This window comes from Zingiber officinale, chromosome 5A, assembly GCF_018446385.1.
Source record: "Zingiber officinale cultivar Zhangliang chromosome 5A, Zo_v1.1, whole genome shotgun sequence".
NCBI lineage: Eukaryota > Viridiplantae > Streptophyta > Magnoliopsida > Zingiberales > Zingiberaceae > Zingiber > Zingiber officinale.
Window position 1 is genome coordinate 45,425,627 of NC_055994.1, and position 24,134 is coordinate 45,449,760.

The following is a 24,134-nucleotide window of genomic DNA, read 5'->3' on the forward strand; positions in this document are numbered from 1 at the left end:
GGTTGCAGAGAAGGGAAGTGCTTAGGCCGTGTCATCCAGACACGGCCGTGTAGGATCTCCCGAGGAGAAAAAGGACTAGGCCGTGTCCCAAACATGGCCGTGCAAAGAATTCCGAGAAGAAAGATGGAGAGGTCGTGTCCTAGACACGACCGTGCGAAGAATCTAAAGAAGGAAGAGGGGGAGGCCGTGTGGATCTGCACGGCCCGTGTAGGAGAGTTATTTAAGTCTTCTTTCTACCTTACACGGCTAGATCTTGGCCGTGTTCCGCACACCCCCAACTCTCCAAAACATCTCTTTCTCTCCCAATCTCTTAAAAACTCCTCTCTAATCTCTCAAGATCTCTTAGATCCGGATTCTCCTCATCTCTAAGACTTGGACTTTTTGTTCTCCTAACCTAAGATCTTTGCTCTTTGAAGTTTTGTTCTTTGAGTTCCATTTTTCCAACCCTAGATAATTCTTCCCCTATCTAAACTCATCAAGATGTCCAACATTTTGAAGAAACTTCGCAAAGGAGGTGGTGGATCCAGTGGAGACAAAGAGAAGGAGCCATCAAGGGACAAAGGAAAACAACCAGTGAAGGGCGGAGGCAAAAGGACTTCACGCAACGAAGGTAATGACAATGAATTCAATATTGTGTTTAGAAATGATGATCAAGTAACTAGATTTGCAATTATTATCAATAGAAAGATAGTGTGTACTAGATATATGGACCCAACTGTTCTTGATATGCTTGGAATTAGGGAAGATGTAGATTTGATGATTGGGTTTTTGGATTGGAGTGATATTATGTACACACATTTGCCTACATATCCTCGTCTTGTTTTGGAATTTTTAAGTTCATTGGATGTCCATTTTACTAATGAAGATGATTATTTTGGAAAAATCTCATTTAGACTAATGAATCAAGAATTTCTATGGCCATTTAGTGACTTTAATTCTTGTTTTGGATTAACCACCGGTAGCCCTCGTAGGTTTGATCCAAGGTTTAATTGGAATCATTTTTGTAATGTAATAACTGGGTTAGATCAACCTTATGAGCCTTCAAGAGCTAAGGCCTCCCATATGCAAAACCCCATCTTTAGGTATCTACATAGAGTCATGAGTAAAACTATTTTTGGTAGGGGAGAGAGTGATGGGGTGGTTAAAAAGATAGAGCTTTATGCTTTATGGGCTATGCTTTATAAGGTTGAATTTGATTCTGGTTTTCATTTTGTTCAAACCTTATTAAGATCTGCTAGGGCATCATCGGGATCAATTGTTTTTGGTGGTTTGATTACCCGAATAGCTTATAATTTAAATCTTGATGTTGATAGGTTGGAAATAATTCATGGTAATGACATGATTGAAATTGATGCATGTCTTGCTATGAAAATGATCGTTCGGGATGAGAATGGTTTCGCGTTTCCTAGGAGGAGTGGTTCTCCTTTACCCCTTCCTTTTCCTGAACGAACTATTATTCGTAACCCGGCTAATTGGGTAATTTCTGAGTTAGATTTTGAGGATAACCCTTCTATACCTGGAGACACTGAGCCACATCATGAGCCCTCGTCATCTGGACACCCGCAGCCTTCTAGTTTTATGGAGCCTGCTAGGCATTCTTTTGCATATGGCACGGGATCTTCTAGGTTTGATTTTTCAGATTTTCGTACATCTCTAGAATCACTTCATGAGAAGCAAGATGCCCAATGAAAAATGTTGGAGGGGCGCTTCTCTTTATCTGATGATCAGTTTAGGGAGGTACAAAATCATTTTCAGTTTACGAGGAATTTTCAAGGTCAAGTGGTTGAGTTTGTGCAGGATTATGATACTGATCAGGCTAGGATGAGAGATTTTATGCAGAGCATGATGCTTACCAGCCAACAAGTAGATGCTTTATATGAGTATCATAGATCCTTGGGTGAGATTCTAGGTTTTCCTAGTTTTCCTATTGGCCAACCACGTCGTAGACCTCCTTTCCCTCGTCCACCTCCTCCACCATATTGATTTCATCGGGACGATGAAAAGTTTAAGTCTGGGGGGGTGTCATGTACTGTTTGGTTTGGTTTTCAGTTTTTAGTTTTTGTTAGTTTTTCATGTTGGTTCATATTTTCATTGCTTGTTGCTTTATTTTGCTTGTTTTTGAAATAATCATGGCAAAAAAAAAAAAAATTTGAGAACATCAAATCTTCACTTATATGCTTTCTTGGATTCAAGTGAAATGTTAGCACGATTATTGTCTTGATTCATGATGTTCGAATGATGCTAGTAGTAAACTTTGTGTAGTTCTTTTTTTATCTTGGGAAGCATTAATAAGCTAAGAATCTTATGGTGATGAGTTTTAGTTTTGGTTCAACCTTAAGGATTTTATCTTCACTACACTTGTGCTTGATGCTTGAATAGTTGATGTCATTGAAATAGTCATGATTCATCTTGTTTGCTTAGTACTTGGTTTCCATGGTGATTTCTCAACTTTCATTTTGGTTACTGGATGAGGCTCAAATCATTAAAGCTCATTTGGAAAAATCAAAATATCCCAACATGTGTGCTAAAAGTACATTTGTGAATAAGTTTTGCACAATGCAAACACTTATAAAAAAAAAATAAGGGATATAAAAAATAGTTGTCATGAGTGGAATCTAGAAAATCACCCCTTTGAGACCCAGTTAGGTTACTGGGGAAATGACTGCCTAGCTTCCCTTGAGATTGAGCACACCTTTGAGACCTTGGGTTAGTTGAGAAATATGAACCAAGTGAATGGTGAGTAAGTGCCTATCACTGGTTACTTGTCTTTCACTGGAAACATTAGGAATTCAAATTTGATGACGACTTGACTAGGACATGGATTGAAACTTGAAGGGTGTTGAGTTACTTTCCTTGAGATTGAGCACACCTTTGAGACCTTGGGTTAGTTGAGAAATATGAACCAAGTGAATGGTGAGTAAGTGCCTATCACTGGTTACTTGTCTTTCACTGGAAACATTAAGAATTCAAATTTGATGACGACTTGACTAGGACATGGATTGAAACTTGAAGGGTGTTGAGTTACTTTTACACTGTGCACAAGATTCTTATGCTTGAACCATACTTTACTTGTTTCCATGATCACGCTTGTTAATGAAACTTTTTGATAGAGTTAGGAAAGTGCACTAGGTTTTATGAATGTGTTATAGAACATATGAATTTAGACTGCAGCATTTTGCTTGAGGACAAGCAAAGGTTTAAGTCTGGGGGTGTGATGTGCGTAGATTATATACTCTTTTATGCATGTTTTTACGCACATTTACATACTTTGAGCATGCTTGATCTATGCATTTTTATACTTCCAGCTTTCCTTTTAGCATATTTACTCTTTTGGTTCGGAGATCTGCTTTTTGTGCATTTTCTGTACACAGGAGTCGAAATTGGTGAAGATTATGCGTCCTCGGACAAGCTTGGAAGGAATTGAAGGGAGAGAGCATCAGGCCGTGTACCACACACGGCCGTGTAGTTTTAACAGGAAGGGAAGAGGACATGGCCGTGTGAATCTCACACGGCCGTGTCTTGATTTGAAGAAATTAGAGCAGATGCCTTACATGGCCATGTAGATCTACACGGCCGTGTGAGGTTTCCAGAGGCCAAGCAGGTGGTGGTCGTGTGCACCACACGGCCGTGTAGCATTTCCAGAGAACAGAAGGGTCCTGGCCGTGTGAGTCACACGGCCGTGCAGCTTTGGCAGAGAAGGAACTAGACATGGCCGTGTGAATCTCACACGGCCGTGTCATGGGGTCGTGTGGCGCCCGATTTCCTCCTCTATTTAAACCCTCATTCATGAATTGAAAGGGGATCTCTTCCCCTTTGGTAGAAGGCAAGATTTGGTGGTATCCTCCCATTCTTGGGAGGATTTCTGGGCGATTCGAGGGGAGTTCTTGACGATTTCGACTCCGGAGCGAGGATTGGATCCGAAGACGAGGCTTCTTCGTAGATAAGTTTTCTCTTTCCCCCTTTTCTTGGTTTCTTGGATTGGGGATTTAAGAAATGCTTGTAATCTTTATTTCTTCGGGTATTCTTCCTTGATTCATGGAGTAGATCTTGTATTCTAGGATTAAGGGAGTATTTGTATGATGGATTGATGTAATCTCTTATGGATTTGCCAATTTCTTGTTTCAATGACATTGTCTTGCTTGTATCAATTAGATCTTGAATGATTAATGGTGATTTGTGCTTAATTATCATTCTTGATTGATTGTTTGGATTTCTTGTGGACTTAGTAAAGATAAACTCTCACTCGATCATCCGAGGGATCCACGTGACAGGTGCAAGCCCGTGTAAGGACGTTTGAGAGATAATCTTGAAGAGGAAATAGGAATATTCAAGAGAGTAGGATGGATCTTGTGATTAGTTTCTTGTATCTTGATAGATTAATAAGTTGTGGGCTTCTATGTTGATATCCGAGGAAGGCATAGTAATAGGTGTGCTTCTGTGTAAGGAGAACGTAGGTTCACGTCTAATTGATCATATTTAGATACATTTCTCAGTCCTTAGCCGGTTATCTATTGCAAGAGAGAACCGGCAACTTTCTACAAGTGTTTGGCAATTGAGGGATAAGAATTGGTGAACCATTTACATTCAAGAAATCTTACAAAGAAACCGAAACTCCTAGAATCTCCCCTTATCATAACACAAAACACTAAACTCTTGTTTGTTGATCTTTAATATTAGATTTGTTTATCTTCACTTTGCATTTGAAACAATTGGATAGTTGTTTAGCTAATTCGCATTGAGACATTTCTAGTGCTTATTCCAGTCCCTGTGGATACGATAATCTTTTATATTACTTGCGACATTTCCGTACACTTGCGGAGCGTAACACTTTCTTACTTGAAGACGGCAAGGTTGGTGCTGATGTGTGATGCTGGAGAATGGGAACTGCTCTGATACCAACTGTTAACGACCACCCTTCTTACTATACTATACTACTCTCTAAGGATGACCGATACTTAACTACTAACTCTATTTAACCGGTGTGATCGAAACCACGAGGAATCCCTACCGAAAAATTTCGACATTGTCTCCCTTGTACCGGTGACTATAATCATTAATACATAACATAATATACACAGCCACAGGCGGCTGGAACATTTATCAAACACCCACGCAGTTAAATAAGTATCAAACACACAAATATCTACTTACTAAACTGAACTCAAATGTTTACAATAACTAAAATGCGGAAGATAAAAAAAATAAGGAAAGAAGACTAAAGGAACTCCTTTCTAGTCCCAAGACTTCCATAGTCCTGGCATCACACATCATTCGCACCTCCTTGTCGCCTTCCTTTGCTAACACTTTTCTTTTCCTGTATCTGCAGTAAGAGGAAATGCAAACTATAAGCAAAATGCTTAGTAAGCGAAATCTAACTCACAAAATCACGAAAATGCATGTATACAGAAAGAACTAGAAACTATATGCTCTAAAAGAAAGTAAAGCATAAATATATCTGCTCATATCAAACTAATAGCAAAGAAAAGCTAAGGAATCTATTCATATAATTCTATTAGCTAATCATGCTGCGCATCTAATAGGTAAACATGAAAAAACTACTCATCTACTAAATAAACATGGTAGAATAAAGAACTAAACTTACTGATTTTTAGAACTATATGAAACTTATTTCATTTGTTCTAAACTTAATCTTTAATACTTTATGTTTATGTAAAACTCGTTTTACTTGTTCAAAAACTTATACTTATAATACTTCAAAATAATAATCAACTTTCTTCTTGGGCCCAAGCGTAGTACCATCTTATGCGCGTTCCCTAATAGGTTGGGGTAGTGAGCCACCAATCCTAAAAGAGCATACCTCGGTCTACCAGGGCCAAGACCTCGGAATTGGACACCTGGATTTATTTAACGACAACCTCGGAAGTCGGGTACTAGCCTTTTCTTAAAATTAAAATACTTATAATCTTAATTACTTATTCTTTAAATGCCTTGGTATTTTAAGAAGCACCTTGTGTGTCAAAATCCCTAAAGTCTTGACTTTGGGATCTACTTAAGACCTTGGCCTTTTTTTTTTTTTTTTTTATCTTTCTTATACTTTTTAATACTTCTAAAAGAATATTTCTTTAAAATGAAACTAAAATGTTTAAGCCAATTCTAGCTTTGAAATGCTTAAATCAAAATTCTGCCTACTATGCTAATAAAATTCTGCATATTAAGCTTAATAAAAATCTGTTCTAAGATTGGAGTTCTGCATGCAATACTTATCAAAATCTGTAAGCAATACTTATGAAAATCTGCTTATTAAAATCTACATACTATACTTATAAAAATCTGCATGCTATACTCATAAAAATCTGCTTATTAAAATCTGCATTGCTTCATTTGTTGTGCACGCCTACTGCTACACAAAGAAATTTAGGAACTAAATGAAAACTAAAAATCTGCTCATGCTCTATTAACAAAATGGAAAACTGATCATGCTTAATTATTAGCAAATGGAAGATCGAAATGCTCAAAATAATACTGTTCGGGTCTAGCAACTTTAAAGAACAGAACTAGCATGTGCATATACATGTTTATGTTAATGAATAAATCTACTCGGCTACAAAATTGTCTACTGCAATCCGAAACTAAAATACTCAAACCACACGGTAAGGTGATCTAAAGCTACGTGTTAACAAAAGGAAATGACAACAGATCTAAGCACTTGCTAAAACGACCACTACAAACAAAAGAAACTCTAATCTGAATCTTACGAAGGAAATTCAAGTTCAGTATCACAGCAACAAAGGAACCCAAGCCTAAATTCTGCATGTTTCGAAATCATGAAAGGAACTAAAGCTCTATCAATCCTCAATTCTTTCTGTACGGCAAGTTCCAAAACAAAGGAAAATTATAAAGCTACTCTTAATGACAATCTGCATTTGCTAAAGGCAAAAGACAATACTAAATCTGCACTTGCTATAAGTAAAAGACAAATCTAATTCTGCTTTTCTGTTTGTAATTATTTTATAGCTAATTAATCCCACCTAAAGCACCATCTTTTCAACATGTAGGGTAAACTATTTTATCATGCATAGTGCTACCGAGGAGGTTTGTCCTGTGAGGTGGCCCAGCCAAACTACTCCCAAGTTGTAGTTTCATGGAAGCCTTACTGAAAGCAGCTTTTGAGACTCAAGTTAACATTTAATTCAGCCAGGTATATTCACGAACAGGTTTCTTGCCAGTCACTCACAACATCAAAAACACGGTAGTAATTGAATCAAAATCCGTTCGCAGTCAAATAAATCTTGTAATATCCACATTAAGAGCATTCCAGTGGAAATCGAACTCCTTCAACAACCTAACAAAACTTCGGAAACAAGAAAAGGAACAAGGAATGAACTTCGGAGCTATCCTACTGCAGGTGAGTAGCAACTTACCTTCGCGTTCTTGGACTCACATCGGAGAAGAAGCTTCTAGGGCTTCGGCAACACTCCAAATCCGGTGATTCCTCACGTCTACACGCTCTCCTCGCCGAGAGGAGCTCGGATTTGTGAAGAACCCACGGAGCCTTGCCTTGGCCGACCGCCGGAGTCGAGCCCTAGCTCCGTCGGCTTCGTCTTGGCTCGAGCTGAAACGCCGTCGCGCGCAGAAGGGAGGAGGAGAGGGGAAAGGTTAGGTCACGGGAGAGGAAAATAATCCCTTCTTATAACTTAGGTATTTTCTAATTCAGTTATGGCTTAAGACCAATTCCTTATAAATTTGTTTACGAAATACTTGCTTGGTCTTTTGGCTAGCTCGTTTCGCTTAAGACTTGGACCGGGTTGGGGGTTTGCAAGTTCGAACCTCAGCCGAAACCCCCTTTTTTTTACTTCTAATTATTTTCTGTTACCAACTATTCTTTAAATACTATTTGTTCCATATATGATTAACAAAATGTTTCCAGACCAGTCGGTTGGCTAAGTCCGGATTCGGGTCCGGGGTCTTGGGTTCAAAACCCGGCTTCAACAAATTTTTATTTTTTATTTTTTTAAACTTCTTCCTCTTGGTAAAAATACCAAATGAACTCCAAAAATTGCATAAAAATACTCTATAAATTCCTAAAAGTCTTTAGAATTTTTCTAAAGTATATCTAAATATTTTAAAGCACTTTTAGGACTCCTAATGAGGAAAATTGGGTCGTTACAAGGATCCTAAGGATTTATTAAGGCATTAATCGAGGAGTGGAAAAAGTTTTTTTAACAAAGTTAGTTTTTTTATATATATTTTTGACTTGACCTTAAAAAAATATATATATTTTTTGACTTGACTTTAAAAAAAACTAATTTTTACATGGTTTAAAAAAAATTAAAAAAATTATTTTCAACTTGGCTTTGAATTATTAAAAAAAAATTTACTTAGCTTTGAATTATATATGTATATATATTGCTTAATATTGAATTAAAAAAAAAGGCATAATGTTTAAACTTAATGTTTATCAAAAGTATTTTTATCAAAGTCTTTTTTTAACTAAGTTTTTTATGAAATTTTTTAAGTACTTACCTTCACCTCATTCCACAACTTTTAAAGCTAAGTACTAAACTTATCAAGGTTGTTTTAAGGCTAAGTATTTTTTCAAGCTAAGCACTTAAATATGCTTTTATGAAAAACCCCTTTAAGCTAAGCACTCTTTTAAAAACTAAGTACTTACCAAGATTTTTATTCTAAATTTTTTCAAAAACAATTATTCTCTAAACATTTTTAAATTAAATAAGTATTTTCAAAGCTAAAAATTTGCTAAGTGCTATCCTTTAGGGGGAGCTCAGAGTTACATAAAATAATTATTTTTCTATTCTCTCTATTAATTTTATTTTTGATTTATATCAAAGGGGGAGAGAAAAGTCAAAGTGAAGTAAGGGGGAGTATAAGGAAAAGTTAAGTAAGAAGGAGTATAAGGAAATTTTTTTTAGAAAGTGTTTTTATTGCATTTCTACTTATGCTTAAAATTCCTTATATTACTGTTATGTTTTTACTTAACTTTGAACCGTATTGCCATAATCAAAAAGGGGAAGATTATTGGTGCGGGAAGCATCGACGATCGATCCTATGTTTTGATTATGTCAAAGGGTTCAAAGTTAAGGTGTTTTGTTATCTGATATGCTGAATGAGCTTTGCAGGAAAGTCCTAAATGTACTTAGGCAAAAGTCTGAACTGCGGTTAGGTAGGTGAAAAATCCTAGGGGGTGGTAACCATAGGTCCTAGGGGGTGGTAACTCTAGGTGAAGAAAAGTCCTAGCTACGGTTAGGCAAAGGGAAAACCCTAGGGGGCGGTAACCCTAGGTCCTAGGGGATGGTAACCCTAGGCAGAAAGACTTGGTGGGTCGGAGGCTTCAGGTAAAAATCCTAGGGGGTGGTAATCCTAGGTTGAAATCCTGGTGTCGCGAACTAGGTGGAAGACTGGACGAGTCATGCAGCGGACATCCAGCATGAAGACCGGAAGATTCGAGAGCCGAGCAAAAGTTCAGTTGGTCTAGAGGATCAACTGGCAACATGTATATTCTCCTGAGTAGAGTAGGTGATGGCGCGTTTCCCGGTGAAGGAACATTAAGCGTCGGTTCGACCTAGAGTTTCAACGAATCTCAAAGTCAGAATCGGGCAGTCGGAGGTTGTCACATTTCTTATACTCTATATTTGTAATGACCCAATTTTCCTCATTAGGAGTTTTAAAAGTTCTTAAAAATATTTAGAAATGCTATAGAAATATTCTAGAGATTTTTAGAAATTTTTAGAGTATTTTTATGTAATTTTTGGAGTTCGTTTGGTATTTTTACCAAGAGGAAGAAGTTTTTTAAAAAAAAAGAGAGAAAAAGAATATGTTGAAGTGGGGTTTTGAACCCAAGATCTCGAACCCGAACCCGAGTCTTAATCGAACTCAGCCAACCATCTTGTCTGCAAATATTTTGATAATCAAGAAGGAGAAATATTCTATTTAAGCAGTAGTTAATGAATAGGAAATAAAATGATTGCAGCCGAGTTTCGAACCAGCGACCTTTGGCTCGGTCAAAACCCGGCTGACTAGGTGTGCTGGCGATCGTTACCAGTAAAATAAGAAGCGAAATTTATTTAAGCAATGATTAAAACAGAAAATAAATTGAAAAAAGAGTTCGGCTGAGGATTCGAACCAGCGGCCTTTAACCCGGTCAAAACGCAACTAACCAACTGTTCTGCAAGTGTTTTGTGAACAAATATGGAGCGGTTTTTATATAAGTTATAATTGAAACACTAGTTATAAGAAAAGAGAACTTAAGTTTTCTTTTTCCCCGAACCTTTCTCTCCTTTTCTCCTCTTCCCTTCTGCGACGGCGCCGATTCTGCCGAGCGAAGAAACCGAAGCCCTAGCTTCGTTTCCGGCGGCCGACGAGGGCGTTCTCCGAAGGTTCCTTCACCGTCGTGATTCTTGCGTCGAGGAGAAGCCGAGAGCACGAAGAGGAGGCCAAGATCTCAGCCAACCGAAACCCTAGAAGTTCTTCTCCTTCGATTTGAATTCAGGAATCGTGGTAAGTGCTCTCACCTGCAGTAAGAGTAGTTCCTTCGATTGGTTTTCGACTGGTTTTGTTCTCGATTGGTTTTCCTTGCAAGTTGTTACCGGTTGGCCTCACCTCCGGGGAGTTGTGTTTTAGTTTAAAGTCACGATTGAAGATGATTTTTTCCTTCCTCTGTGTTTCTTCATCCGTGCTGTCTTTTGTATGAGTGCTTTGTGGGAAAGTGTCTAATTAGCAATTTGATTGTTGCTATATTGTTGTGTTATTGTTTATTTTAATCAATTTTCCCCTTATTCGGCTATGTTTTTTTTAGAGTTGTGGTTGTTGTGAACTTTTTGAGAAATTTGGCAAGAATGGGTTTTAAAATTTGGAATGTTTTATAGTTGTTGAAAAATCTGTTTCATGTTGATTTTGAATGATACCCAGTTTAGTTTTTGAAGAGCATCCATCTCTATTCTGTCTAAAGAAAAAATATGGATCTTGGGCAGCATCTTAGTTTTGATTTCTCCTTGCTAATTACTATACATGAACAACCCCTTATTTTGAGTAGATAGTTTAAGAAGGTTGCTAGTTTAACAAGCGTGAATATATTCTTATTATGTTAGTATGAATAGCATTTTAGTTAGATGTTCCTTTGCAATTAACTAGCATGAACAGCCAGATTGTACATTACAAGTTTGACTTTCTTGTTGATTTACTAAGCATGAACAGTCATTTACCTTAAGTATGTAGTGGTGGATCTTTGATAAGCTATGAATTGACACATTAATTTTGGGCTAATATTTGGTGTTCTTTATATATTTGCACATGTTTAATTCCAATTTTGATTATGTTTCCCCAAACAAGGTTTTTATGAGCTTTATGATATTTTTCCATCTTATGCATGATTTATTTCTCATTTTGTGAATTTGGTCTTGTAGGGTACACAAGGACTCATGATTCAAGTGGAGGCTTAGTTCACTCAACCAAATGGAGTAGTGCAAGGCCACCTTTGGGCTCAATTAAACCTGGATTCCAATGGATTTCAAGGAGCTTAAACCCAAGCTAGATCACACATGAGCCTTACACCAACTTAGGGTTCAATGAGCCAAAACCCTAGGTATTTAAAGGACATTTTGGCACGGTGAACAGTGAGCTCGCGCTACTGTTCATCGTGCCAGTTTCTTGACGGCGCGGTCGCAGCTCCTCCCTTCATCCAAATCCGAGATTTAGCTTGTCCTCATCGGCGTGGAGTTCCTCAGCCTCCGGCGATCAGATTCCGACCATCGGGCGTCGCCGGCGAGTTGATTTTTCAGCCGCAGCACTGTAGCAGAGATTCGCGATTTTTCATCCCTTGTCGGCGGTGGTCCTCCGATTTGGGTTCCGTTCATCCACAGAGTCAAAGGCGGTGTTCCTCCGGAGACTCTGGTCCAATCCCGACACCAAACCATCAACCACAGCTTCCATTCCAGTCTCGCGATTCCTTTTCCAGGCGGCGCTGCAGAGTTTCAGCTCGTTCACGATTTCTGTGAGCACTTGAGGAAAACTGAGCTTAGCCAGTAGCTGGGAGACTCAATACTGATCTCTGTTGGAGTGTTCTCTGCAGATCCTTGTGTGACGGCAAGGAGAAGACGAAATTGATTCGAGTTTTGGGTGTAGGGATGTTAGATTTTCGTTGCAGTTTGTTTCTAGCTTAGGATTCCTTATTCCTGCAGATTTGTTTCTAAATCTGATAGTTATAGTTTGGATTTAGTTGTAGTTTTATTTTCTACATGAATTTGATATGCTAGTTCTGTTTTTGTGTGCTGATTTGTTCTGTTTGTGCAGAAATATTTTCTGCGATTCTGTTTTCTAAGTTGTGGCTAACCAGATTTAGTTTCTAGTTGATTGTTGGTGGCTTAAGATTAGTTACTAGTTATTAAGATGAATCCAGAATTTATAGTTCAATAATTGCAATGGGTATAGTTTCATTTAGTTCAAATTTATTTCTGCAGTTTTGAATTTTTGCAGTTTTGTAGATCAGTGAAGGAATAGTTTGAAGTTTAGTTTCTTTTGGTTTTTAGACTTATTTCTGCAGTAGGGTACTTTAAGTTCTTGAATTCATTTCTAGTTTTATGATTTTAATTTGAATACCAAATCCCCATTTCGTATCTAGAAAACCCAAAAAGTGTGTTCTTAATCCAAAACAAGCACGTTCTAGCATAATCCTCGGAAATTCGACTCGGGCCTTATACTAAAACATTGCTTTGTGTAGTTGCGGGTTTTCGATCTGAACATTAATTTGGGAGTTTATTTGTGACATCTATTTAGAGAGCTTACCAAATTTTGGCGCCGTTGCCGGGGATTCTTAAACTTTGCTAGAGTTGTTTGTTTGTTTTGGATTGTGAATAATTTTCTCAGCTTTAGTTTGCTGATTTTTCTGATTTTATTGAATATCTACTGAATTTTGATTGTTTATTGGCTTGCATGACTAGGTCTTCCTTTGCAACATTGCTTGAACTTGACCCGGAGATTGAGAGAACCTTTTGGGCTTTAAGGAGACAAGCTAGGACAGCAGCAACTTGTGAGAGCAGAATTTCAGAGATGGATAATCAGATAACAGAAGGGGATCGAACTATGAAAGAGCTTGCAGCACCAGATGTGGCTTATAAGTACTCATGCATCACTTATCCAGATTTGGCAGGAGATTTTGAACTCAGATCAGGACTTATTCATCTGCTTCCCAAATTTCAAGGATTATCAGGAGAGGATCCCAACCGCCATCTACATGAGTTCCATGTGGTTTGTTCTACCATGAAACCACAGGGGATTTCAGAAGAAGACATTAAGTTGAGGGCCTTTCCATTCTCTTTGACAGGAGCAGCAAAGGACTGGTTATATTGCCTTCCAGCTGGATACATTACTAGTTGGATTGATATGAAGAAAGCATTTTTGGAGAAATTTTTCCCAGCTTCTAGGACTGCAACTATCAGGAAGAGCATTTGTGGTATTCAACAAGTAGTGGGAGAAACTCTTTATGATTATTGGGAGAGATTCAAGAAGCTGTGTTCGAGTTGTCCACAACATCAGATTAGTGATCAGCTTCTTGTTCAATATTTCTATGAGGGCCTACTTCCTATGGATAGGAGCATGATAGATGCAGCAGCTGGAGGAGCCTTGGTGAATAAGACTCCAAATCAAGCAAGAGAGCTAATTTCAAATATGGCAGAAAATTCACAGCAATTTGGGAGTAGAGCTCTTGGGACTAGAGTGGTTAATGAAACTCATTTGGTTTCGAATGAGCAACAAGAAATCAGAAACAATTTGCAAGAATTGACCTCTCTAGTGAAGCAAATGGCGTTGCAAAATTCAAGTCAGGTTTCAAATTTTCCTTTACCAATGATGAAGTTGTGTGGAATTTGTTCAAGCCAAGATCATTATTCGGATCATTGTCCTAATCTACATCAAGATGAATCCGTTGCAGCCATTTCAAGACCTCAATTTCAGCAACATAAATATGATCCCAATTCTTCAACATATAATCCGGGATGGAGGGATCATCCTAATTTGAGGTATGGGAACACATTTTATCAGCAGCCAACACAAAATCAGATTGGTCAGCCATCATTTCAACATCAGCAGAATCAACATTATTTCCAGAACCATCCAGCAGTTCATTCTCAGCAAAATCAGCACTTCCAGCAACCACAATTTCAGCAAAACTTCAACCAAAATCAGCAATTTCAACCATTTCAGAATTTTCAGCATTCGAATGTTGCATTTCAACCACAACTTCAGAATGCACAGAACCAGCAAAACCATTATCAGCAAATTCAGCAACCTGTGCAGAATTTCCAGCAGCCAAGCAGTTCGAATCAGCATCAATTTCAGCTTGCACTTCCATCTTCTACAAGTCCTAGATCAATGCAACCTCAGCAGAATTCTAGTAGCTCAAAAATTGAGGATTTGATGCAGCAAGTGCTTCAACAACAACAACAAATGATGCAACAGCAGCAACACCAGCAAAGAACTGATACAACGCTGCAAAACATTGAAAGACAAATTGGGCAACTTGCTAGCAACATCAATCAAATGCAGAACCAAGGATCTGGGCAGTTACCTTCACAACCGACTCCAAATCCTAAGGGAAATGTGAGTGCATTAACTCTTCGAAGTGGTAAAACAATTTCAGAGCCAAATCAGAAGTTATCAGCTGGAACACAGCAGTGTTTTTCCAGACCATTTGCAGATTCAAACCTACAGAATTCTCAGATTTATCCAGCAAATTCAGAGTCAACAGAATCTGAACAGAATGACATTTCTGGTACTGATCAGCTACATTCTACACAACCTGCAACTTCAGAATCTACTCAATTTAGTGGAGCAGATTTTAGTTTGGATTTTACCCCAACAGCAGCTTCAAATTCAGCTCCAAATTCAGCACAGAATCTGGAAAATTCTGCACAGAATCTGGACAGAACTTCTAACCAGCAAGAAGCCGAGCATTCTACTCCATTACCTTTCCCTCAAAGAAGTGTACAACCAAGAAAAGAAATGGAGGAAGAAAAGGCTAGGGAATATCAAGAATTGGTGAAATTGTTCAGCAAAGTTGAAGTGAATGTGCCTTTGCTTACCATGATTAAGCAAATTCCAAAATATGCCAAATTCCTCAAGGATCTTTGTGTGCACAAAAAGAAATTAAAGGGGAATGAATTGATCAGTATGGGAAAGAATGTTTCAGCATTACTTCAGCCAGTTCCTCAGAAGTGTGAAGATCCAGGAGTTTTCACCGTGCCTTGTGTTATAGGAGATTGTATTTTTGAGGATGCAATGTTAGATCTTGGAGCTTCTATTAATGTGATGCCTAAATCAGTTTTTCAGTCATTAAGAATTGGACCTTTGCAGCCTACAGGTGTAGTGATTCAGTTGGCCAACCGTAGTCAAGCACACCCAGCAGGAGTGATTGAGGATGTATTGGTAAAAGTGAGGGAGTTAATTTTTCCTGCAGATTTTTACATCTTAGATATGGAGGGAGATGTGCTTGCGAACAGGGCCCCGCTTATTCTTGGACGTCCATTCTTGAAGACTGCTAGAACGAAGATTGATGTGCATGCTGGAACTCTTTCTATGGAGATAGGAGACACAGTGGTTAGATTCAGCATTTTTGAGGCTATGAAGCATCCTACAGAGGATCATTCTATACTTAGCGTGGATATCTCAGAGGAGCTGGATGGCATGGAGTTCTTGTCAGATGTTGATTCAGACTTAGAGATTTCTAATTTTGGTACAGTGAATGAATTTGTTGCATTATTGGAAGATGTTTTAGATGAGGAATCTGATGTCAATTCAAGTGAATGCGTAGGGGATTGCTTGGGAGAAGCATTACCCCTAGGATCGCTCAGAGAGGAAGAGGTATGTGTAGGGGATTGCTCAGCAGCATTACCCCTAGGATCACCTATTATGGAGCAGACACAAGAGGAGTTGAAACCATTGCCCCAACATCTGAAATATGCATATTTGGGAGAAAATCAGCAGCTACCTGTCATCATAGCTCAGAATTTGGAACCGGATCAGGAGGAACGATTGTTAGAGATTCTGAGACAGCATAAAAAGGCCATTGGATGGACTTTGGCAGATATTCCTGGGATCAGTCCTTCCATTTGTATGCATAAGATTCACTTAGAGGAGGATGTGAGGCCAGTGAGACAGCCACAGAGACGACTAAACCCATTGATTTTGGATGTTGTAAAGAAGGAGGTGACTAGACTCTTACAGGCAGGCATTATTTATCCGATTTCTGACAGCAAATGGGTTAGTCCCATTCACGTGGTTCCGAAGAAGTCAGGGGTGACAGTGGTAGCTAATGAAGAGAACGAACTGGTGCCCACGAGAGTGAAGAATTCTTGGAGAGTATGCGTGGACTATAGGAAGCTGAACCAAGCAAGCCGAAAGGATCATTATCCACTTCCTTTTATTGATCAGATGTTGGAGAGGCTGGCAGGTAAATCCCATTATTGTTTTCTTGACGGTTATACTGGTTATTTTCAGATTTGCATCGACCCAGAGGACCAGGAGAAGACTACCTTCACCTGCCCTTTTGGGACATTCGCATATCGTAGGATGCCATTTGGATTGTGCAACGCTCCAGGTACTTTTCAGCGATGCATGGTGAGTATTTTTGGCGATTTATTAGAGCATTGCATGGAAGTATTCATGGATGATTTTTCTGTTTATGGCTCGTCTTTTGATGCATGTTTGGAAAACTTGTCTCGAGTTTTGAGTAGATGTATCGACACGGATTTGGTTTTGAATTTTGAAAAGTGTCACTTTATGGTAGAGCATGGCATTGTTTTAGGTCATATAGTCTCTAGGAAAGGCATTGAAGTAGATCCTGCTAAAGTTAGCGCTATATCTTCTTTATCTTACCCCGCATGCGTGCGGGAAGTGCGAGCTTTTCTTGGTCATGCAGGATTCTACAGGAGATTTATTAGAGACTTCAGTAAGATTGCTCTACCATTATCTCAGCTACTTCAGAAGGATGTTTTGTTTGATTTCGATCAGAGGTGCAGAGAAGCTTTTGACAGATTGAAGGAGGCTCTTACCTCAGCACCTATTATCAGACCCCCAGACTGGTCTTTACCTTTCGAGTTGATGTGTGATGCTTCAGATTATGCAGTGGGAGCTGTACTAGCACAGAGAGTGGATGGAGCACCACATGTTATTTGCTATGCTTCCAAGACTTTGGACTCAGCTCAAGCAAACTACACAACAACAGAAAAAGAGCTTCTTTCTATTGTTTTTGCTTTAGATAAGTTCAGATCATATCTTCTTTGTTCTCATGTGATTATTTTTTCTGATCATGCAGCTTTGAAGTATCTCCTCAAGAAGCCTGATGCAAAGCCTAGATTAATCAGATGGATGCTTCTGCTTCAAGAATTCGACGTAGAGATACGTGATAGGAGCGGGAAGGAGAACTTGGTTGCAGATCACTTGAGCAGGATTGAGGGAGACTTGGATCGCACGGCCATTGATGATGATTTCAGAGATGAGCAGCTTCTACAGCTGCAGGGTGAGTCTCCATGGTATGCAGATCTAGTGAATTTCTTAGTTGCACATGTTTATCCCAAACAATTTTCAAAAGCTCAAAAAGATAAATTAAAAAGTGATTCAAAATTCTATGTTTGGGACGATCCTTACTTGTGGAAGTTTTGTAGTGATCAGATCATTAGGAGATGCATACCTGATTCTGAGTTTCAGTCTGTACTTACTTTTTGTCATTCTTTTGAGTGTGGAGGACATTTTGGACCACAAAGAACTGCTAGGAAAATATTAGAATGTGGTTTGTATTGGCCTACCCTTTTTCGTGATGCCTATGCTTTTTATCGATCATGTGATAGGTGTCAACGAACTGGGAACATAGGACTTAGAAATGAAATGCCTCAACAATTTATATTATTTTGTGAGATTTTTGATGTTTGGGGTATTGACTTTATGGGTCCATTCCCTACCTCTTTTGGATTTGCATATATTTTATTGGCAGTTGATTATGTTTCCAAATGGGTGGAAGCCATTCCCACTCGGACTGATGACTCTTCTGTTGTTGTTAGTTTTGTCAGGTCTCACATATTTTGCAGGTTTGGAGTACCCAGGGCGATCATTAGTGATCAAGGGTCTCATTTTTGTAACAGACACATGAAGGCTTTGCTACATAAGTACGGGGTTACACATAAAGTTTCTACATCCTATCATCCTCAAACAAATGGGCAAGCAGAAGTGTCTAACAGGGAGGTGAAATCAATTCTTGAAAAGACTGTGAGACCGGATAGAAAGGATTGGAGCAAAAGACTTGAAGATGCACTATGGGCTTATAGGACCGCTTTCAAAACCCCTATTGGAATGTCCCCTTACAGGATTGTATATGGAAAAGCATGTCATTTGCCTGTGGAGGTTGAACATAGAGCGTATTGGGCGGTAAAAGCATGCAATCTTGATAGTGACACGGTTGGAGAAGAAAGGAAGTTGCAACTTCAAGAACTTGAAGAGATTAGATTGGAAGCCTTTGAGAACTCACGGATTTACAAAGAAAAGGCCAAGAGATTTCATGACAAACAAATTGAAGTGAAAGAGTTTCAAATTGGTGACAAAGTACTTCTATATCGATCTCGTCTCAAATTGATTAAAGGTAAGTTGAGATCTAGATGGGAAGGACCTTATTGTGTTACTAATGTTTTCTTTTATGGAGTGGTTGAGATCCAGGATTTGTCTACTGGTCGGGTTTTTAAAGTTAATGGACAAAGGCTTAAAAAGTTTCATGAAGAAGTGAAGGGCTTGGTGGTGGAGGAAATGGAACATGTTGATGCTATCTACCCGAGTTAGAGGGGAGTTTCACTTTATCTTTTGTTTCTTTGCAAATTAATAAATTTTAGGTGTAGGTAGTTTTCTTATTTGTTTAGGTAAAATTTCGGTTCCATTTAGAATTTTCTTGCATAAATAAATTTTGAGTTACATTAGTAATTTTTATTTTTGCATAGTTATAGTTTTGGAATTTAGGTTTTATGATAGTTACCATTTCTTTGAGTTTGTTAGTTTTTGTTTTAGGAATAAATGGTACTTCCTTCTTTTGACATTTCTTTGTATCATTTTAAGGGATTTGAAAAGGAATGTTAAATTTGGCTATCAAGTTTAAAGACTCAATAACATGATTGAATTCTAGAATTGCATGAGGTTGATACTAGTGATGGATTCTTGATTGATGAAATGGTATGATAATTTCTATTTACCTAGTGAAGTTTGAGCCTATTTTAAGTGATGCACTTGTAGCTTATTTCACTCTAGAACTTGCTTCAAATCTGATTTTTACCTCTAGAGCAGTATTAAGTCATGTTTCATGAAATTTACTCCATTATTACATTGCCCTCACCTATTTTTGCTATTCTTCTTGTCATAAATCATCATATCTTTGATCTTTTCTCATGTCTTACTTCTTTGGATGTGGATACCTTGAATGTTATGTGATGATTTTATTTTGGCCGGGACGGACAAATGAGTAAGTGTGGGGGAGGTGTTTAGTTTGAAATTGGTGTTCTTTTGTGAAAATCTTGTATCAGTTTGTATCAAATTTCAGAATGCAATATCCAAATGAGTGGAAGTTTAGTTGGAATTTGAGAAGATGTTGAAACAAATGGTATTCAATATTTTTATGGCATCTACAAACACAAGGAATGGTGGCTTCAGAATTTATTCTGGACACAAAAGAATGCCAGAACAATTCATCAATGGAGCACTCTTGAATGGACACAAATTTGGCAGCAAGTGAACTTAAACAGTGAGGAAAATGCCAGAAACAGAATTCAGAAAAAAAAAAAAACAACAACAAACGTGTGCAACTCTGAATTATCAGACCTTGAAAACCTTAGGAACTCTTAAGATTTCAGCAGCAATTGTTGTTTAAATCCTGATAGCACTCTCAACCGGCTGGAAGAATTCTGGTAGCAGTAACTTGCTGGAATTTTGAATGTTCAGTAACTTTTAAGTGATGTTATTGGCTGAAATATGATGTAAATCAAGCTATGGTTTAATTTAGTGATTGTGAAGTTTTATGGAGATAATTGTTGAAGCTTGAATTGAGTAAGCAGTAACATCAATTGAAGATGTCAAGTGTGTAAAGCTGAAATTCAGAATTTGATGAGATGCAGAAATGACAGCTCTGAAAAGAATTGGAAAGATGTGCAGTTCGGAATGAATGTAGTATCAAGATTTCAGAAATGATATAAGGGGAAAGTGAAGCTCAGATGAAGTGCTGAAACACGAAGTATCAAATGGGACTTTAGCATCAACAGCTTCTACAAAGATTTAATTCAATCACTGGAATTTGGAAATGGCAAGACATTTGATAGTACTTGAAAGGCTGAATTTTGGTGAATGTGAAGAGTAAAAGAAGACAATGTTTGCTCTCAAGTTGGGAAGTGAAACTTAATTTAGTATCAAGAACAATTGAAACTCAAAAGGGAAGGGTGCTGGAATGATAGAAATGCACACTGAAAAAGCAGGAAAAATGGCAGAATTGCAGAAGGCGCAGAATTGCAGAAAGTGCAGAAGGGTGCAGAATTTAGAAGGTGCAGAATTGCAGGGAAAATGGCAGTTTTGTGCCAATTTGGAATGAGAATTGTGATGAGCCAGGACTGCTGGAAAATGGAAGGTCTTTGGATATGCATTGTAAAAGGTTTATAGAGACAAGAGGAAGGAGTATTGAAAAATTTTTGTGGCTGAACATGTTAGATTGATACAAAGTCTAGCATTGAAGGAAATCTGAAACTAGTAGTGCGGAATGAAGTTTAAGGGGCTAATGACCATAGCAAAATCTGAAACCCAGCTGCCACTTAGTATTGATAATTGGTTATCCTTCTTCTCTAGAGTTTACAAGATTTAAGACAAGAAATGGGATACCAAAACAGGGAAGTAAGTTGAAAACTGAAAAAGATTGAAACAAATCTGCAGTTGGGATTCTGGACTGGTTTTGCAGTAACAGGGAAGTAAAATTCTAGCTGAAATTTTATGTCATTGGAGAAAAAGAGGTGAAGTCTTGAAGTCGAGCAATTATTGAAGAGGATGTTAAGGTAAAAGAAGTGTGCACTTGCAATTGGAACTAAATCCTGACTTAAATGCATGACAGTTTTGTGCCATAGGAAAGTTGTTGATTTGTGCCAAGTTTTCTTGCTATTCCAATCTGAAATGAATGGAACTTAAGCCATCTTTATTCATTATCAAATGAACTATGTTCAAAGGCTTACTAAATAGGAAATTTTGGCTGAAATGTCATTGAAGCCAAATCTGAAAATTCAAGGACAGATTCATATGACCACTGTGCAGTGCCATAAGTTATCAGATTTTTATGTGTTGATATGGAATGGATGAAACTCAGAGTATAGGATGAATCAAATCAAAGAATTCAGATTGGATTGGAAATTTTGAAGAAGCTACAGCTAAGGAAAAGGAGCGGAGTGAAAGGAAGAGTGCAGATTGGTGTGCTTACAAAACCAAATCAGTAACAAGAAGCAATGGGATGAAGAAATGCAGAATTTCATGCTTGGCTGAAATTGAACATCACATAGCATTCTAATTCCATGTCTTCCACCTTGAGTTGAACTTTATTTTTTTTATTTACTCTATCAGAATTAATTCTTCCATTTACATTTTAAATTGCTCTTCTTTCTAATGGTTGTGAATTTTCATGATTTTGCATCTTAATATCTGTGATGGAGGTTGAATTAGATGAAAAGCAAGCTTATGGTAGTGGATTTGCTATGAGTAGCTTGAGTGCCCTCCACCTTTGCAAGATTTGAGATTAATAGAGAGCCACCTCAAATTACCTTGGGAGAATTAGAAATGTTATCATTTTCATTTTATTCATGATGGATGAAACTTACTAAGTATCGAACCAAGGTGAAAATAGAGGTCGTGAATGTGTGAGTCTATGAAACTTGATACTTACTTATAACTTCCTTTTACTTTCTTTTAGATATGATCAAGAATAGTTAGGAGAAGGAGGTACCATCTTAGTTGATAATTTGGTGGGCTCACTTGCACGAGGCGTGCAAGAATAAGTGTGGGGGATTTGATAAGCTATGAATTGACACATTAATTTTGGGCTAATATTTGGTGTTCTTTATATATTTGCACATGTTTAATTCCAATTTTGATTATGTTTCCCCAAACAAGGTTTTTATGAGCTTTATGATATTTTTCCATCTTATGCATGATTTATTTCTCATTTTGTGAATTTGGTCTTGTAGGGTACACAAGGACTCATGATTCAAGTGGAGGCTTAGTTCACTCAACCAAATGGAGTAGTGCAAGGCCACCTTTGGGCTCAATTAAACCTGGATTCCAATGGATTTCAAGGAGCTTAAACCCAAGCTAGATCACACATGAGCCTTACACCAACTTAGGGTTCAATGAGCCAAAACCCTAGGTATTTAAAGGACATTTTGGCACGGTGAACAGTGAGCTCGCGCTACTGTTCATCGTGCCAGTTTCTTGACGGCGCGGTCGCAGCTCCTCCCTTCATCCAAATCCGAGATTTAGCTTGTCCTCATCGGCGTGGAGTTCCTCAGCCTCCGGCGATCAGATTCCGACCATCGGGCGTCGCCGGCGAGTTGATTTTTCAGCCGCAGCACTGTAGCAGAGATTCGCGATTTTTCATCCCTTGTCGGCGGTGGTCCTCCGATTTGGGTTCCGTTCATCCACAGAGTCAAAGGCGGTGTTCCTCCGGAGACTCTGGTCCAATCCCGACACCAAACCATCAACCACAGCTTCCATTCCAGTCTCGCGATTCCTTTTCCAGGCGGCGCTGCAGAGTTTCAGCTCGTTCACGATTTCTGTGAGCACTTGAGGAAAACTGAGCTTAGCCAGTAGCTGGGAGACTCAATACTGATCTCTGTTGGAGTGTTCTCTGCAGATCCTTGTGTGACGGCAAGGAGAAGACGAAATTGATTCGAGTTTTGGGTGTAGGGATGTTAGATTTTCGTTGCAGTTTGTTTCTAGCTTAGGATTCCTTATTCCTGCAGATTTGTTTCTAAATCTGATAGTTATAGTTTGGATTTAGTTGTAGTTTTATTTTCTACATGAATTTGATATGCTAGTTCTGTTTTTGTGTGCTGATTTGTTCTGTTTGTGCAGAAATATTTTCTGCGATTCTGTTTTCTAAGTTGTGGCTAACCAGATTTAGTTTCTAGTTGATTGTTGGTGGCTTAAGATTAGTTACTAGTTATTAAGATGAATCCAGAATTTATAGTTCAATAATTGCAATGGGTATAGTTTCATTTAGTTCAAATTTATTTCTGCAGTTTTGAATTTTTGCAGTTTTGTAGATCAGTGAAGGAATAGTTTGAAGTTTAGTTTCTTTTGGTTTTTAGACTTATTTCTGCAGTAGGGTACTTTAAGTTCTTGAATTCATTTCTAGTTTTATGATTTTAATTTGAATACCAAATCCCCATTTCGTATCTAGAAAACCCAAAAAGTGTGTTCTTAATCCAAAACAAGCACGTTCTAGCATAATCCTCGGAAATTCGACTCGGGCCTTATACTAAAACATTGCTTTGTGTAGTTGCGGGTTTTCGATCTGAACATTAATTTGGGAGTTTATTTGTGACATCTATTTAGAGAGCTTACCAATCTTCCTTGTTGTGCAACGAACAGGAACAGTTCCTTATTTCTGCCCTCTGAATGCAGCCATAGCCGTAGTTCGTATAGGTTTAGTTATTCTGCAGTTCAGCATTTTAGTTCATCTTTGGTGCTATTTCTTAAATATGAACAGCCCTTTAATTCCAGTAAGTCTTAGTATGATTAGCGCTATGAAAGGGGCACGAACAGCCCGTTTCTTTTGCGATTGTAGCAAGCATGAGCAACTCTATTGGAGCTTAGAATAGTCTACCTCTTTTATAATTGTATAGTAGGCGTGTACAATATTTTATAGTAGTGCAGGATTCTCTATAAGCATCTACTTCTTTGTATTTGCAGTAGGCTTGTACCCCATTTTGATAGCAGCAACATCTTTACCGTATGCTTTGTTTGCTAGAAATAATTTTGGAATGTGTAGATCTATTAAGTGCAGAAGTTATTAAACCTTACAGAGCAGATTCTTAGTAAGCACAAGCAGATTTTCGTTTGCTGTCATTTGTGTATGTGCAGTTTCATTTTGTTATTAGTGGAACACA

General features: G+C 38.2%; 1 protein-coding gene across 3 annotated transcripts; it reads left to right on the forward strand.

The window, feature by feature from the left end:
* The first annotated feature begins 12,994 nt into the window (after window positions 1–12,994).
* On the forward strand, window positions 12,995–23,172 carry LOC121980468. 3 transcript variants are annotated; one of them, XM_042532521.1, is made up of 2 exons: window positions 12,995–17,501; window positions 22,212–23,172. In XM_042532521.1, the coding sequence occupies exons 1-2, from the start codon at window positions 13,024–13,026 to the stop codon at window positions 22,228–22,230; spliced, it is 4,497 nt and encodes a 1,498-aa protein (XP_042388455.1). In that variant the 5' UTR covers window positions 12,995–13,023; the 3' UTR covers window positions 22,231–23,172. The 3 variants fall into 3 exon arrangements, with proteins under 3 accessions (XP_042388455.1, XP_042388454.1, XP_042388452.1); XM_042532520.1 differs by having other exon boundaries at window positions 12,995–17,488; XM_042532518.1 differs by lacking the exon at window positions 22,212–23,172 and having other exon boundaries at window positions 12,995–20,501.
* Window positions 23,173–24,134: the final 962 nt, after the last annotated feature.

Excerpts from the sequence above, each read along its gene's own strand:
- LOC121980468 (XM_042532518.1), top strand. The coding sequence starts at position 13,024 with ATGGATAATCAGATAACAGAAGGGGATCGAACTATGAAAGAGCTTGCA.